General features: G+C 50.3%; 1 protein-coding gene across 2 annotated transcripts in view; it reads left to right on the top strand.

Annotated features, from left to right (window-relative positions):
• The window catches only part of NTRK3 (neurotrophic receptor tyrosine kinase 3), a 387,271-nt gene extending 375,356 nt beyond the window's left edge, over positions 1-11,915 (top strand). For both annotated transcript variants that reach the window (XM_046008586.1, XM_046008582.1), the window contains one exon: positions 670-11,915. In XM_046008586.1, the coding sequence (XP_045864542.1) occupies positions 670-855 (186 nt within the window). In that variant the 3' untranslated portion in view covers positions 856-11,915. The remainder of the gene's footprint in view (positions 1-669) is intronic.
• Positions 11,916-13,139: the final 1,224 nt, after the last annotated feature.

Raw genomic sequence — 13,139 nt, forward strand, 5'->3', positions numbered from 1 at the left:
GGCCTTGTCAGTTTCACTGACCTGTGCTGACCACCGAGCTGGACGGTGGTGAATGGAGCAGTAGTCCTGATGGGAGGGACTTTAACAGAAGCCAAATACGGGGGTTTGTGCAAAGAGCAGGGGAGGCAAGGCCTCTCCGAGAAAGAGAACTGCATGGTGGCCTCGAAGGAAGCCTGGTGCTATGCACAGAGGCTGAGAGTGGGATGGGAGCTGGCCAGGGGGTGGGAGCTAAGGTGAGGGAGGCAAGGAGGGACCGGCTGGTGCAGAGTGCCTTCAAGAGGGCCTCAGAGTCACCCAGGCTCATGAGAGGGGAGGGACAGGTCAGGTGCCAATCCCCACTGCCAAGTGGCAGTGGACGCCGTGTGGCACCCGGATGAGATTCAGGACTAGAGAGGAGTCAAGTGCAGGGTAGAGTGCATGCGGGAGTCCGTGAAGGCCTGGCCCAAGAGGTGGGGCTTGAAGGGCAATGGTGGGCACGGCCAGCCGGCAGCCTGCCCAGGACGGATGGCAGACTCGGTGCTGTCTGCAGCCGGCCGTCCACTGTGCACGTGGGCATCTTAGGTCTGCACTGAAACGCCTTCATGCAGTCACCGCCTGCTGCTGCGTGGAAGCCCCAGGGTCCAGGAGAGCTTTGGATGTTAATGTCCTGCCTGTCCTTATTCTTTTCAGGTCATCGAGTGCATCACCCAAGGTCGTGTGCTGGAGCGGCCCCGGGTCTGCCCCAAAGAGGTGTATGATGTCATGCTGGGGTGCTGGCAGAGGGAGCCCCAGCAGCGGCTGAACATCAAGGAGATCTACAAAGTCCTCCACGCTTTGGGGAAGGCCGCCCCCATCTACCTGGACATCCTTGGCTAGCGGCGGCTGGTGGTCATGGACGCGTACTCTGTGGCCTCCCTCTCCCGGCCTCACATCGCCCCTCGTCCACCTCACACTCCTTTCTTCCATCCTGACCGAAGCGAACATCTTCATATAAACTCAAGTGCCTGCTACACATACAACACTGAAGAAAAAAAAAAAGTGAAAGAAAAAAAACCTGTAAGGCAGTTTGGCGAATATATATATACATATATATATTTATATATCTAACTATCTATCTATCTATATCCACAGAGAGATACCTTCTCTAATACAGAGAGAAACTGCTGATACAGAAACCATAAGACTATAACAACAACTCGGAAAAATCTTAAATCTTACGAACACAAATGGAAGTCCCCTTTGACGGAAGCTGGGGCCCTTGGTTCTGCGGCTCCAACTGTTTGGGGCCGGAGGCCTCGATGACGCAGAGATGGTCTTTGCTGCGCTGGGACCGGAGGAGCGGGGATGGATCACCGCTGTGCAGGTGATGACCCGCACAGGTGCACTACCCCTCCCCTGCCCCTGAGGTCTGCACAGGTGCGTGGGTTGACCTTGACAGTGGCACTCGGGACACAGCAGGAAGTAACACCGGCCCCGGGGGGCGGGGGGGGGGGCTCTGGAATGCCTCCCGTCTCCCCCTGACTGTGGCTCCACGCCTTCCCCCTTTCCTCCGCTTCAAGACAGTTCTCCAATTTGTCCGTTCTGGAAAGTAGAGTCCTGATGCTTTTGGAAGTCAATGAGGGCACCGACCACTAAACACTGGACAACCGATGAGCCCCCAAGCCATGGTGACCATAGACCACCTCCGTCTTGAGTGTACACCATGCTCAAGTTCCCTCCTCCATTGGAAAGAGACGTGTCATCCGTTCTCTGAACTTCAAGAACTGGGCGTTCTGGACTTACCCGCAGAAGAAAAAGCTGAAATTTGAACCCTGCCTGTCAAGGCACTGCCTCCCATCTTTTCCTCACTGAAAGACTCCTCCGTTCCACCTCTCACATGCGGGCCTTTGGGGGCACTTTCGGGGCATAGGGAACACGCCCCATGCTGCCTGTGAGTGTGGACACAGCAGGGTTCCAACCGCAGGAGACTTGGTTCCTTGTAGGTCATGGTACGATGTGCCCCTCTGGGCCGTCTGTGTCTCATCCTGCCCTCCATCCCCAGCCCTACTGCCTGGGCTTCTCGCACGTCCCAGGGCCACCTCGCTGCCAGGGAAGAAAGCCAGGACTAGTGACAGCGTGGGGGCAGTGCTTGTTCCCGAGAGTGAGGCCGTGGACGGGGCCGGAGCCGGCAGGGGCGATGGGACCTGCACCGGCCCCTTGGCATTCTCCTCACGTTTCCAGCCCCTGGAAGGATTGATGCATCCGCCTTTGAGCTTGCTGTGAACGCTCAGGGGCTGAAAAATCGCTTTTGTGGGCTGGGGGTGGGGGAGGGGCCGAGGCTTCTCCGGGAGGTGTCCCCTGCGCGGCCACAGCCGCAGGCTTGGCATCTTAATGAGGACAGAGCCCTGACCAGAGAGTGAGGAGGCTTCTGGGCGGGGGTCCTGGCCACTGCTGGCGAGGGCTGTAATGGGGGCAGATCCCTGGGCCTCCCGGACACACAATCATGAAATGCCACTGGAGGGCAGTGGCCTGGGCCCCCGGAGCCCTCCTGCTGGAGGGAGGACAGGCCCCTCTGAGCTCACTGGCCCCTGCCCCTCACCCCAAGCACAGAGCTACCTATGGGACTGGCCTGCGGCCGGCCCTGCCAGCATGAGGGGCTGTGGGTGGCCTGACTGGCCTGGTCAGCGGCAGCACAGACATCCCTGTGGGCTTCAGGACTAAATCCTGTGTTTGTGGTTTTGCTTTTTTTTTTTTTTTAAAGACCCACAAGTGTTTTTATTCAAATAGAAAAGAGCTGTGTTGGGACTGCCGGCCTCGGCTGGGAGTCAGGGATCAGGGAGGCGGCTGGGCTGGGCTGGGCTGGGAGGGGATCCGGGATCCGGAGCTTGGCGTGGGTTTGGCCCCGTGCCCGTCTCCCAGCTCTGAGGACTTCCGAGGAGAGCTCGGAGGATCGACCACGTCAGAGGAAGCTTTTGTTGTCCTGTGGCTGTCATCCCTCCTGTCTTTCTGCCTGGAGGCCCTGCGTCTCTTCCGGGGCTGTTACTACAGGATGAGCTACGGATGGAGTCTCGTGCTGAGCGGGGTCCCTGAGCCAAAGCTGCTCATGGAGGGAGGGCTTTGAGGGGGAAGGGTCTTCTGGTTAGATGTGAGGCTTCAGGGCTCCTGCTGCTGCCAAAGCAGACCCTGGAGAGTCTCCCCAACATAGGCCCCGTGTGGCTTCATCTCACGGTGTCTCTAGAACTCTTGTCACTGATAGGTGGGTAAAGGGTCGGAAGCCGGGGGGCAGCTGGGCATGAGGAAGGCCAGGCTTCCAACAGGGCGCTAAGGCAGCCCCGCCTAAGGGGGAAGCCAGTTCCTTTGGGACTGAGGAACCGTGAAGGAGACCGAAGTCAGACTGCACAGGCCCTCGTGCTGCCCATGGGTCACATCTTCGTCGCGCCCACCGTAAGCGTCTGCCTCTCTAGAATGACCGTGGCTGAGCAAAGAGGAGCGTAGAGGGAGCCCCGGCCTGCTTCCTCCCTGGTTGTGCTCTCTGCGCACAGTCGACGCGTCGACAAGGCGGGTACAAAAGCGAAAGGTTTTTGGAGGGTGAGGGAAGCAGCGAGTAGACGCTGTGGGCAGTCCCTGGGGGCAAGCCGAGGATGTCATTCCTCCTGCAGGGGGACGCGCCGCGGCGGGGGCTCCCTCTCCGGTGTGTCTGTCTCCTGTCTGCGAAATGAGAGGTTCTGTTCACCTCTGGGCCCTGCAGGGTCTGACATGGTTCGATTCTCCTGGCGGGGGCTCACGGTGCTGTGTGGTCCTGGGTAGCACCCTGGAAGCCCAGGGGGGTCCTCCTCGGGGCCGCTGCCCCTGGGGGCTCGTGGGCCTGCACACGTGCGGGTCCCGTGGGACACTCCTCTCCTTCTTGGTGACTCCGTCAAGTGCGAAGTGTCTGAGGTGACTCTCGGCCCACAGGGCACATCTGGTCGCCCCCCCCCCCACCCCAGCCTCTTTGCCCACCCAGAAAGTGCTGGCCCAGGCCCGCTTATCTGTTTATTTTCAAAGAGCTTCATGTGGTTAAATGAGTCTTAAAATGACATCCCAGCAGCCAGTGTGGCCGCCCCAGTCCACCCCGCTCTCACCCCTCCCCGCCAAAATTCACCATTTAACAAAACACGCTAGAGCAGCTCTCAGGGTGTGGCTGGATGTGGACCCCGCCGTGACTTCTGCTGGAAACTCCAGCTCGCCCAGGCTGACCTCCCAGCCATGTCATCCTCACCTGATCCCCCCTGGACCGAGTGACAGTGGCCTGCTTGTAGAGGTCACCTGGAGTAGGGAGCCATGACCAACGGTCTTCCCTGTTCTTGACTTTGGATGTGAACCAGATGCTGCCGTCTTATTGCATCCTTGGCTCCTGAGTGGGTCTTAAGACTCACTCAACCTTCTCTTCCTAACAGACAGGAGACTTGTGTTCCTCCCCTCAGCAGACCATGCCCAGATCATCCCCAGAGAGAGGCTTCCCAGCTGGAGGCTAAGGAGGATTGGTCCTCCTGGCTTCAGGTTGAACCTCACCATTCTTCTCTAGCGATGCTTACTTTGTGGAACATACAAGTGCAAATATTTGGTGCTAAATACTATAGAAATCAACGCCAATGGGAAAGCTGACAGCCAGCTCCTGAGGCTGTGTAGGACTCCACTGAGGAGTGGAAGGGAGTCAGGTATGCCCAGACGGTAGAGGATGCCCGGGCGCTTGGGTGGGAGCATGCAGTGGGGTGGAAAGCTTGTTGGGCTTTGCTTTTGGTTTCCCAGGTGATGTTGGCCCGGTCCCCAAATCTCTCAGAGTACCAGATTTCTCACCCGAGACATTTACGAGGTTAGAATAGATGTCCTTAGGGGCCCTCTCAGTTAAAAAAAAAAAAAAAAAAAATCCTGGTCCCACCTGTTCTGTTTGCTTTGTTTACTTGCTTATTAGAAATAAGAGGGAAAATGAAAGGTAAAGAAGGGGAGGAGGGAAAGTTACCGAGGGCGAGAAATTGATTGTAGAAGGCAAACAGGGAGGACGCCATAAGTGTTAGGTTGGAGGAATGCTGGTGGGGAGCAGAGGGGCCAGGCCCACCAGCTTTCCAGCTGGGCCTGTCCCCCACCCCCCGAGACTAACTTCTGCAGGCTCTCCTCCTCAGCCTGCTGGCTTCTCCATTCAACACCGACGCGACCTAGGCTGGCAGAAATGATTAGGGAGACAGCCCCGCCCCCCTCTCATGCAGGCCACTGGCAGTCTGATCTCAAAAACCAAAAGATACATGTCCTCATGTGCTTTTTCAAGAGGGTAGGAAGTTGGAAAGAGGGCAGGATTAAGCTGTGGACTCTTCACCAAAGTCCTTTTCCGGAACGCTGAATGGCATCCTTGCTCCTTTTTCCCAAACCAAATAGCAGCAGAATTATCTCATTGGAGGTGGGGTGATTTCGGGGGCAGTTTGGGCTTTGGGACCTTCCCTGTGCTTTGCTTACAGCCTGAAGCAAAGAAACACCTATAGTTCTTGGGTGAAGAAGGTTGAAGACCTGTGCCCAAGGTCTAGAGGACTGCTCTCAAACGCCCCTGGGATGGTTATCGTCAGCTATGGCAGAGCCGACCCGCTAGAACACTCCATGGCATTTGCCTTAGAGCAAGAAAGGACATCTGCAGCCCAGGGCTTGGTGCTGTAGCCACATTGTTTTTGGTCCCTGGCTAGCCAAACTTTTCTCTGATACCAAATAAAATGTTTTGGCCAATGCTTAATAGGTTTTAAAGAGAAATTCCAAGTCTTTATATCATTTTTAAGGTATCAATATAGACTCCAGAAAATGCTTTGGGATTGATGAATGGTACTGGCCATTAGCATCATCCAAGGGGAAGTGTAGGACCCTAGAAATTGTAGGTTTGTATCTATATCTCTAACTGGGCTGGCTTCAGTGAGAGTCTGCTTGGAATCAGCAAATGGATTCCTTGATGCTTGGTCTATTTGAGCCTTACAGTCCTCTGGGATGAGATACCGAGAGATGGTCGGGCCTAAGAGAGCCTGTCAGAGATGTTATTGGGAAATCTGTCATCTTGTAAAATTTGATCCTTGGGCGTTCCCTGAAGTGAATTATGCTGGTGACAACATTCTGGGCATCTGAGAATCTCTCCTCCTGGCAGTCAGATAGATGACCAGGCAGGAATGACTTCTACCACGCCCCGTTTGGGGGGCGCCATTGAATTCACCTGGACTGCAGGTACGACCACCGCCTAGGACGGATGGGACAGAGAGAATGGGAGATGTTGATACTACTATTTCGGAAAGGTGGCTGGTGGATATGGTGAACATTTGTGTCGTGACTTTGGACGTTAGGCCTTTTGCTGTGAGCATAGGCTATCCCACCCTGAGAATCTGAATCTTGCTTCTGATAGAGTCTCTGTTTCCCTGGTACAGTCTTCTCTAGCATAGTTTCCTTGACTGTCCCCCAAAATTCTATACTTTGCAACAAGAGATGTCTCTGGCCCAAGCCTCAGTGTGCCAACATAGACCCTTTCCGGTTTCACAAGGAGATCCGTGGAGATTGAAGGTTCTCTCAAAATACTTGGAATTCTTGATCAGAGTAATAAAAATCAGATTCCCTTTCCTCTTCAGCTAACTATGTTCCAAATTTAAGACAAGGTCTGGTTTGATATTGCAGTAGGGATGATGTCTTAACCCGGCGTGTTGAACTATTTCCCATCCTACAGAGAGGCAGGACAGTAAGCTCTGTTAATTTTTTCTAATCACCAAGATAATCATCGCTTTGTGCGCAGTGCCGTGGCCCAAGCTCATAGCTCGCAAGAGGTACTTATGGCCAACAAAGCTAGAAATGTCTAGATGTGACAAGATAACAGATGAGGAAAGGCTTGTTGGGCGTCTATTTCTGAGAAGTGTCTTGGCACTCAGGGGTCTTGCTTTTTGGTTTGACGTATTTTGAGAAGGGTTGGCTTCTCCTCACTTTAGACACTGGCTGACTTAGATGTCCTTCCCCAAAGTCCAAAGGAAGACCGAGAGCCCAGATGTATTTTCTGACATTCTTTTAGATGTAGTTTCCCAAAAGCCCAGTGAGAAAGGTCAGTACTCACGTCTAGGTCTGGTGGTTAGTCCTTCATTTAAGAAGAGGATAGTAAATAGCTCCCTTCCATGTCGTGTTTCTTTGTCCAAGAAGCCTCATGCTCTGTCCCTACTTAAGGGCTATGTGACATTCAGCCCGTGCCCCTGAGCCCACCTCTGGAGTGACTAAATATACCTGGTCCAGGTGATTTGATTTCTGCTTTCTGCAGAAGAGAAGTTAATCTCAGTCAAGGTTTTCTTTCATTTTTATGCTTTTTAGGTTTTCTCCTCGTCGTCGTCGTCGTCGTCGTCTTCTTCTTCTTCATCTTCATCTTCTTCTTTTCCCCCCTTTTGGCTCTATCCTCTTGCTTCCATGGGACTGACAATCCGGCTTCTCAAACTCCATGAAAGTCTTAATGTGAGGTGAATTCCAGGCCCACAAACAGGACTTCAAACAGTGAGAAAATTGGCGCTGAATGATTCGGCACACAAGGCAGAAAACCTTCATTTCCTGCAGGCAGGATGGAATTGACTGTTATATTAAGACTTGTGAAGGAGCCCTGCCCCGGAGTAATTTTGGTGCTGTCAGACGACGCTGACATCTAGATTAACCTCTCTGCTGTGAAGTTTACTGCAAAGCTCATTGAGATGCAGGTCCTGTATCTTCACAGATCCCATCTGGAACTTTCCGGGGCCCACTCTCAGCAAACCCCCCAGCCCATCCCCACCCACTGCTCCCTCCAGCCAGGAACTTTCAGCCCGCAGGAGCACAGAAGCCAGGACTGGGATCTGCCCCCAGAAGAGGCAGTTCGAACTTTCTCTGACCACAGTGCTGAGCCAGGCTTCCTGCTCAGCGGGAGGGATGGTGGTTTTCACTGTCTTGGTTTTCCCTGAGGGGACTGCACATCGAGGCATGAAAGCCAGTCTGCAGATGGCAAACAGCTTCACAGCATATCTCAATGTTGCACAAAGTGAAATGGTTTATGAAGAATTAGTGCGCCTGGCGTCAGGGAGCCCACTTTGCCCCCTTCTCTCCTCCAGTCCAGCAAATCTTGGTGTGGGCGCAACAGATTGGGAAGGCAGCCGGGTGGGGTCCAATGGACAAAGAACTTGCTCTGGGTCTGTGCAGGTGTCCCAGCTCCTTCTCCTGGGTGGGACAGAGTGTGTACCTGTCGTCCAAGCCCCGGCTTGTCAGCTCTCTCCTTATGGGGTGGTGGGCTCCAGCGCGACCCCAAACCCTTCAGCCGGCGGGAACCTCAAAGCTGAATTTACAACTTCTCTATAAGCGAAGGCTCTTAATTACATCAGAAGTCTTAAGAAAAGGCCGTTAGCGCAGATTCAAACTCCTCCCCCTTCTGACTCCTTAGAGCGGCCCAACATCATCACAGGCGTCTTGGGAAACTTACCTCGGGATTTTAGAATACTGTGAAGTCCAGAGAACATATTTCTCTGGGGTTTTGCTGACTCTGATTCTCTCTGAAATTGTTTTTCCTACTTTGCCTCTTGCCTTGAATATGAGTAACAATCTCCTTGTATGTTCTTAGGTATTTCTTTAGGAGAAATGAAAGCTTTCAGCTCAAGGACGTTGTGGTTATTGACGGGAGAAAATAGATTTCTGGGCCAAGTAATGTCACAATCATACAGAGGCAAAGCCGGTGACTTTATTAAAAGCAATTATAAGAGTTGTGCTTTGTTCTGATGCTCAAGCTCACATAGGGCAAACGACATTCATCTTTCATTTTCATTACTTATGATGCTTGTGTACACATACACATATGCGTGCCCCTCCCCCAAATGCATCTGTACTCCTCTTGCGCCAACATGATCTAACAAGCCAGTGTGGCCTTTGTGTTTCTTCCGTTGAGCACCGTGTGCACGTGCGTGCAAATACATGAGCTCCCAGCATGTGGCTTCTTAAACTTATCTACAGTTCATCTCTCTCTCTCTCTTTTTTTTTTTTAAATATCACACAGCCTTTGACTTTCTCCACTGTGGACCATTTATGAACTTAGGGTTTTTCTCAAAGGAGACTTAGTCCCACATTTTCAGAACCTTCATATTTAAAGGTTGGACTAGTTTCCTCAGAGAAACAGAAAACCAGACCGAATCTAAGTGCGGATTTTACTTAATTAACTTTGGGGGGCGGGGGTGGGGAAGCACTGAATTTTGGCTCGAAGAAGACATGCTAAATACAGAGAGCAATGCGAACCAGTTCCAGCAGATTCCTGAAGCTACCTTGGAGCCAAAGCAATTAGGTAGAAAACTCAAACATTCAGACTGAATCAGAGTTGCTGGGCAAGGGTCTGATTTTCCCTGGGAAGGTTAGATGTTCCGCAGGACATGGAAGGTGTTGGAGGTCAGAAGTGAGCAGTCTGGACTGGGTGTTACTCGGTGGGTGACTGTGCACAAGTCACCTCAGTTCTCCAGCCCAAGGTGGAAGTGTCCTTAGGTACGAGGGGCCGCTAGTTGCAGACTAGCCCCTTCTCTGGCTCCAGTGACGGGAGTGGCCCATCCAGTGATGGGACAAGCCGATCTCCTTCACCCTTGGGCTCTGATCAGCCATCGGAAGGTAAAGCATACCTTCTCAAGTCTCCTGGAGTTCAAGTGTGCACACCCCTGCCCTCCAGAGTCACCCCCCTTTCCATCTTGCAGTCAGTTCTTCTCTTGCACCTGCTGTGCGTGGAAAGCCATCCAAGCTCTGAACTCCTCTGGTCCTTCTGCGGTCCCCGATGCCACCCCTTAAAGGCCAGCTTTTCTCTCTGGTAGGTCCAGGGAAGCTCTGCAGCCCCAGCTTCCTCTCCCCTAGCCTGAGCATCAGCCCCGCTTGTGATGGAGTCTGGGTTTCTGGAGAAGCGAACAACGCGCTCTCGCAGCCATCCCTCAGTCTCCTTCCAGCACCGTGGACCAAGTGATTAGCTCCTCATTAACACCTCATCACTGGCTCTTGCACAAGAGACTCTGGGACAACAAACCTATTATTATGCCGAAGTCAGTCTTTTTGATGTCATCCCTTCCTTCCTTCAGCTGGGTTGGGAAAGGAGAGCCTGCTACAAACAGCTTTTCCTTTGAATTTCTCTGGCTTTTTTTTTTTTTTAATATGTATTTTTTCCTGGTGGTCAAATATACTGACAAATGGTAAACCATGGTTTTCTTTTTTGTTTCCCAGGCCCCCACCAGTGTGAGTGTCCTCTGCCCCTGTGAATAGGAGCCCCACATGTCAGCCGAGTGTCTATTTATTTCCTGGAGTGGCTATAATATTGACACAGAGATTTGTAGCATCTAAATCTTGAGGGGGGATAAGAGGCTTTTTCTATCAAATGAGATCTTTACTGTGATAGCACAAGAAAGGTTTATACCATAAGAATAGAAATGAACCTGAGAACATGCTCCCTTCTTTAGGGAACAATGAGGGAGAAGAAATCACTGGGCCACTAGGCCTTCTATTCCACAGATCATTATGTAGCGACAGATGCTTCAACTTTGTCCTTGACACCACTCTGAAAACACAGTAATGACCTATGACTGACTATCCACCCTTACTATTAAGAACAGATTCGTCATATCTAACCCAACCCCTACTTAAAAAATACGTACATCATTTTTTTCATAACTCTGGGGAATGGTTCAATATTGTTGTTTTCTTTTCTGGGCTCCTTCTAATATCAATGCCATTTTAAATTTTTTTAAACCTTTTTTTCTTTAGGAAAGACAGGTCTATTTTAAATACAGTCTATGATAAAATGGCAAGTGTGGTGGAGGGAGACGATGGGCAAAGGAGACAGTGGACCTCTGAGCTGTACTTCCTGCTGAAAAGCATTATCCCTTCTGTGCCTCAGTTTCTTAGACAACAACAAAAAACAGGTGCTAACAACACGCTTCCTGTCACAGAGGGTTCTAATGAGCACCAATGAGGTCGTGGCTGTCCAAGTTCTCTGTGAGTGTCACAGGAGCCCTCGTGTTCGATGGGTAAAACCTGCTCTCTGGCAGTGAGGGTTGCAAAGAGGCGTGCTGGTGCTGAGCTGTGAGCTGCTCCGGAATGTGCCTCGTTTTGAGGTTGTGCAATCAGGTTTTTCTTAAAATATCTTAAATCCCTCTGGCAGTCTGGTTTCTCATTTATGGCATTGGCGTGTTCCTGTTTGAATGACCATGGAGCATCGAGAGGTGAACACCTTTACAAAAATACAAGCAGAAAGAGCATGGTCGACCCATTTGGGTTTGTCATTGAAGAGCGATTGTTGGTAGGTTTCATTCTAGGGCCTGGAACCCTGAACATTTTACAGCAAAATGGCATCTCTCACTGCATTTAACTCCGTATCATCCATTGTTGATTTTATGAGATTCTGTAGATTTAAATGTAATGTTTTTTAACTGAAGACTATATGAAGCTTCCGTTATAAATTGGGTGGTAAAACTAATCTTGCAGGAAACACCCGAAGTGATAATGATCCTGAAGCAGAATTACGTTCATTCTGGGGCCAGCATTTTGCACATGGGGAAATAACCTTAAGATGGAATGAACTGCCTGAGCGGAGACCAAATGCTCAACCACACTTCTGATAGCCTTGAGCACCAACAAATAGGTGTGAGTGGGATTCCCACTGAGAAATGCATCTAACTGAAAATGAGCCACCACCCCCCCCAACAGTAAATCCTGAGGCCAGATTGCCAAGGTTACAATAGTGAAGTCATTTACAGCCCCTAAAAAAATCCCAGGTGTTTGCAACATCAGCCACTATTTTAAGTACCTTGCAATGGTGACTACTTGGCAAGTTAAACCCTTGGAGTGTGATTTCCGTTAGATCTTCAAGCCACAACCAGGTGTGATGCAACGAAGAGCTTTGCATGATTTAAAAAAAAAAAAAAAAAAAAGTTTTGCTCACTCCAGAGAGGAATCAGAATAAAGCAGCATACTTGAAATCCTAACAGATCCACACACACTTTGCTCAAGTTGAGGCTTCTCTTTTCTTTTTTTTACCTTGGGCTCAATTTTGGTTTGTTTTGTATAGAAAAGCCACATCTCCACGCTGGAACTGTGTCCAGATGATTTTCCCCCTGTAGCTGTCCAGCAGACAGAGAGCATTTCAGCTTTCTTTGAAATGAGAATCCAGATTGGGTTATGACTGGGATTTTAAATTATGGTGTGAAATTGGAGAAGGCAAGCTGGTTCAGGGTAGTGTTCCATAATTCATTCTGATAATCCCGAGGAGATGACCTCCTTCATAGTACTGTGAAGGTCTGCCTTGAAAAAGCCATTTCAGTATGTAACTTCCTAGTGACAAGGCTGATTATTTAAGAATTTCAGAGGTATTGTTTGAGAAATAACTCACTGGATATGGAAAATTTGATGTAATAACAAGAACAAGAACTTATTTATTTTTTTCCTCTGAGCATTTAGCCTTTCTTGGGGGGCCATCGGGATATTTCCTTTTCAAGGCTGGAAAAGATTGTTCATGGGTGAAAGCAAAGTCTCCCCCAAGCCCAGTGGAGTTGGAGGCAAACTGAAAATGACCCATGTTAATTTTCTGTGGCCCCACAGAATCAAAGACCCTTCTTGTTTATATGTGTGGGCCATAGCAGATAAGCTCAAAGGCATTGTCAAAATACAATGAAAAGAAAGCAAGTCAGGACAAGAAAACTCTCACTTTGAATGTGAGAGAACACAGCAGTCCTGCTTTCTCTGGCACAGATTTGTGTACTGTTAAGGGAAGAATCATGTTCTTTCTCAAGTAGGTTTTACTTTCCCGAGATTGTGTGTGTGTGTGTGTGTGTGTGTGTGTGTGTGTGTGTGTGTGTGTTGGCTGAAAGGGGGAGTGGGGCCAGTTAGGATGCACTTATGATTATGTGTTTGGACCTTCTCTTGAGCATAGTAAAAGCTCTGCTCAGTTCCTCAGAATGTGACACTAAAATTAGGGGTGGAGAGAAATTCAGGGATCCATGTTCCTGTATGTGGTAAGGTTTTACCCAAATATTTCCTTCAGGAGATTTTAATCACAGTAAACCAAATCAATTTCCTGTTTATAATCAGTATCAGGAAAAAGAAGTCAGTAGGCGATTTCTGCACCCCCTCATGCTACATCCATTTGTAGACTTCTTTTCTAATATCACATGAGGGGA

This window comes from Meles meles, chromosome 6 (assembly GCF_922984935.1).
Source record: "Meles meles chromosome 6, mMelMel3.1 paternal haplotype, whole genome shotgun sequence".
Taxonomy (NCBI): domain Eukaryota; kingdom Metazoa; phylum Chordata; class Mammalia; order Carnivora; family Mustelidae; genus Meles; species Meles meles.